The sequence below is a fragment of the Entamoeba nuttalli genome, assembly GCF_000257125.1.
Source record: "Entamoeba nuttalli P19 unplaced genomic scaffold asmbl_7854, whole genome shotgun sequence".
Taxonomy (NCBI): domain Eukaryota; phylum Evosea; order Mastigamoebida; family Endamoebidae; genus Entamoeba; species Entamoeba nuttalli.
In genome coordinates, this window is record NW_008578836.1 from 1,734 (window position 1) to 5,881 (window position 4,148).

At 28.7% G+C, this 4,148-nt stretch overlaps 3 protein-coding genes across 3 annotated transcripts; 2 read left to right on the forward strand and 1 right to left on the reverse strand.

The window, feature by feature from the left end:
• Positions 1-221: 221 nt before the first annotated feature.
• On the forward strand, positions 222-1,989 carry ENU1_176910 (calcineurin catalytic subunit A, putative; the record flags this gene model as incomplete). The annotated part of the gene is made up of 2 exons (XM_008861350.1): positions 222-280; positions 435-1,989. 2 exons carry the CDS (start codon positions 222-224, stop codon positions 1,987-1,989), a joined length of 1,614 nt encoding a protein of 537 aa, XP_008859572.1.
• Positions 1,990-2,114: 125 nt separating this feature from the next.
• ENU1_176920 (hypothetical protein) lies at positions 2,115-2,953 on the reverse strand (the record flags this gene model as incomplete). Its single annotated transcript, XM_008861351.1, has 2 exons — positions 2,115-2,656; positions 2,716-2,953. 2 exons carry the CDS (start codon positions 2,951-2,953, stop codon positions 2,115-2,117), a joined length of 780 nt encoding a protein of 259 aa, XP_008859573.1.
• A 213-nt stretch (positions 2,954-3,166) lies between these two features.
• On the forward strand, positions 3,167-3,586 carry ENU1_176930 (ribosomal L27e family protein; the record flags this gene model as incomplete). The annotated part of the gene is made up of 1 exon (XM_008861352.1): positions 3,167-3,586. The coding sequence occupies one exon, from the start codon at positions 3,167-3,169 to the stop codon at positions 3,584-3,586; it is 420 nt and encodes a 139-aa protein (XP_008859574.1).
• Between the last annotated feature and the right edge of the window lie 562 nt (positions 3,587-4,148).

A 4,148-nucleotide genomic window follows, 5' to 3' on the forward strand; every position in this document is an offset into this window, starting at 1 on the left:
TAGATACAGAGTTGTTATTGACAAAAAAAAACGAAAAATTTTGCAAATGATTGTTTAGAGAGAGACTTTTGTTTCTTTCCTTTGCTCTAAGGAAGAAACTGAAGGATAATTTTAAATATAATAAAATATAGTTTTTGTTATTAAAGAGAGAAGTACAGATTATAAAAACGTGGAACCAACCAATCAAAAATCCAGATCATCTCATCTTTCAAATAAAAAACATGAGATCACGATCGAGGTCTATTCCCGTTGAATCAATCAATTTATCAAATAGTTATCGGTTTGTTGGTATTTGTTAATTAATTCCGAAAAGAAAAACAAAACAAACCCTGTCAATTTTTGATTAAAAGAGTAATATGAAGTATATCTAGTAATACAGTTTTCTTTCGGAAAGAATTCAGTTTAAAACATAATTTATAATAACTGACATATAGAAACTCTTTATTGACCGTTTCAGATCCACAAACAGTTCCATTACCAGCTGTTGAAGTTCAACAGAAAACTATTTCACAAGAAGACCGTGTTCTTACATGTTCAATGCTTTTTAGTGGTCCTAATGGTAAACCTAATTTAAAAATTTTAAAAGAACATTTAAGGAGACAAGGAAGATTAGAAAATTATGCAGCCGTTAAATTAATTCGTCAAGCAGCTGATATTTTTAGAAGCGAAAAGAATATATTAGAAGTTGACGCACCAGCAATTATTGTAGGAGATATTCATGGACAATTTTATGATATGTTAAATTTTATGGACCTTTTAGGAAGTCCTGAAGACAATAAATTTGTGTTTCTTGGAGATTATGTTGACCGAGGGGATTTTAGTACAGAAGTTGTATTTTATTTATTTGCCCTTAAAATTTGCTATCCAAATAACATTAAAATGTTAAGAGGAAATCATGAAAGTAGGTTAATGTGTGAGTATATGACATTCTTATTAGAATGTCATAGTAAATATAATATTAAAATTTACGATGAATTTGTTAGTTGTTTTGATTGCTTACCATTATGTGCTTTAATTAACCAAAATGTTAATGGTAGAATTTTGTGTATGCATGGTGGTCTTAGTCCATCAGTTGGTCTTTTAGAAGATATCATGAAAATTAATAGATTTACAGAACCACCAAGTGAAGGGTCGTTATGTGATTTGTTATGGTCTGATCCTGTTTCAGAGTGGGATCCTGACTCACCAGAATGGTTTGGAGTTAGTCGTAAAGAGTGGGAAGAAATAACTTTCAAACCAAATAAACAAAGAAAAACTTCATATTTCTATGGTAAAAAAGCAGTTAATAGATTTCTTGCGGCAAATGATCTTTTTTGTATTGTAAGGGCTCATCAAGTTCAGGATAATGGATTCAAAGACCATAAATATTTCAATCCATCTAGACATCTTTCAGAAGTCTTCACTATATTTTCTGCACCTAATTATTGTGATTATTATAAAAATTATGGGGCGGTTATGAAAATCACTACTCGGCCATTTGATATTAAAACATTTGTTTGGAAACAGCATCCTGTTGTTTTAGAAGATTTCCAAGATGGAATGTCATATTCATTAGACTATTTGATGGAAGGAATAATAACAATTTTACAAGAACTTATTGTTGGAATTAAGGATGATAAGAATATTGGAGATGAACCAGAAAGTGACTTACTTGCTGAAAAGAGTAAGAAATTATTTGCTAAATCTTCAAAACTTCAAGAACGTCGTGAAAAATTATTAGCAGTGAATGATAAAGATTATCATAAGAATATGTCATTATTTGAACGTGCTTGTATGTTAGACGAAATTAATGAATCATGCCCAACTCCTGAAATGATTACTAGAAAATTCCAACATCATCCAGGTGCTTTAAGAAAAGGAATGTCATCTCCTGCACTTCTTCAAAAACAACAACAAGAAACACAACCAAGGCCATTGTCTGGTGGTCCTGGAGGACAATTAAAACCAACAAAAGAAAAAGGAGGACTTATTTTCTTAAAGAAATCATGAATTTCATTAATTAATATCTGTCTTACTAAACAACAAACCTAAACTTATTCTAGTAAGAAATTTTATGTTTTTCATTTTTAAGAAATAATAAAGAAAAAAAAAACAAGTAAAAAATATTCTTTTAACTAAAAAGTTAGAGTATTGATAGATTTATATAAAATTCCAATTTGTGTACATAAAGCACAAACTATAAAGTCATTTTGCTCTTCTGAAGAAATACCAAATTGCTCTCCAATTAATGGATGACAAGCATCTTTTACAATAATAATTGTTGATTGTGGGAACATTTGTTTTAGTCCAGCAGCGGTGTGAATAACACATATCCCAGTAACAACTCCTGAAATATAAAAAGTTAATCCTTTTCCAGTACCATATTGGTATTGAAGAATAGAGGCTGCAGTAAACTCATCAACAATATTTCCTTGTGGAATTCGTTGTAAAGCAGTTCCATTAAAGAAATGTTTACAACTGATAATATAATCATATTGGTATTCTTCTGGTGAATGAATTATAGGTAATTTATCAAATGTTTTTGTTATTGCTTCAATAGAAATTGGTTGTTCAGGAGTTTGATAAATAACATTATTTGGAATAACAACTCCACTCTTTAATTTCTTTTCTTCAATTTTTTTTTGAATTTTTTCGGTTAAACGAGCACTTGCATTTTCTATGCCATTTTTTGAGTTTGTTTTATTTTAGTAATACTAAATAACAAAAAGAACAAACCATTTGGAGAAAGTTTAAGGTCATCATCAACAAGGTTATGTATTGGATAAATACCACCATTAATAGTAAATTCTTTTGATGTTTGTGAATGAACATCAACAAAATTAATAACTTTATCACATTTTTCAATTAATAAGCATGCATTTTCTTTTTCATTAAGAGAAGCACCACTATAGAAACTACCATTTTTATCAGTGAATGACTGACTCCAATCAATTAATATACATACTTTTGTCATATCCACTAAGACAAATTGGATTGTAAGTTCTTCTTAAAACCTCAAGGAAATAATTTAATGATTAATAATAAAATGTGAGATAAATAACATAAATTAAATAATATAATAATAAATAATATAATAATACTATAATAAAAATAATGCAACAAAAGTGGAAACCCCAAAACGAAAAAGATACCCTTCTGAACTACAAAACTTGCACAAGAGTGAAACATGAGCAAGATCCTCGCCCCAGGTCGTGTTGTTATTATTCTTTCAGGAAGATTCGCCGGTAAGAAAGCCGTTGTTTCCTCTGTCAATCTTCAAGGAACTAAAGACAGAAAATATGGATTTGTCACTGTTGTTGGTGTTGAAAGAGCTCCATTAAAGATCACTAGAAAAATGTCTGCTAAAGTCCAACAAATGAGAACTTCTGTTAAATCATTCTGCAAGGTTATTAATGTTAATCATGTTATGCCAACTAAATACACAGTTAGCCTTGAACAATTCAATCTTATTAAAGAAGTTAAAATCAACACCTTTGAAGCTGGTAAAGTTTATCCAATTTCCCAAAAGAAAGCCATTTCCTCTCAATTTGCTGAAGAATACAGAAAGGGTAAAGAATCATGGTTGTTCACTAAACTTCGCTTCTAAACGAGTAAATGATTTGGGTTATTGAGTAAATACCAGGACTGATTTTAGGTTTTGATTTCTTTTTCTTTCTTCTAAGTTAAGAGTGGGTTTTTTGAGGCTTTCTTCTTTTATAATAAGAATAATTGTGTTGTTATAGATGTTATTTTGAGATAATTTGAAGTAAAAATTATTCACTAAACAACTAATTGGTTGTTTACTTAAAATTTATTGGTTAGTTAATAATAAATACTCAATAAACGCTTTGAATGAAAACAATAAAGTATTTTAAAAGCTTGCTAGTCTTCTATCAAAAGTATTTGCATAGAATTAGTTGTCATAAAAAATAACTGTTACAATCTATTTGAGTAATATAACAGGAACATTAACCTACTAAATTTTCTCAAATAATTAATTAAAAAAAACTAAATTGTCTGTCTTTAAATAAAAAGTTAGTTAAAATTTACAGTACTTGAAGGTTTTTATTAAGAAAATATAATAAAGAAATTATTAAGTGTTAATTAAATTAATTTCTATGGTTCCTTATTCATTTGAGATTAATCACATCAATGATCCTTCTTCTATT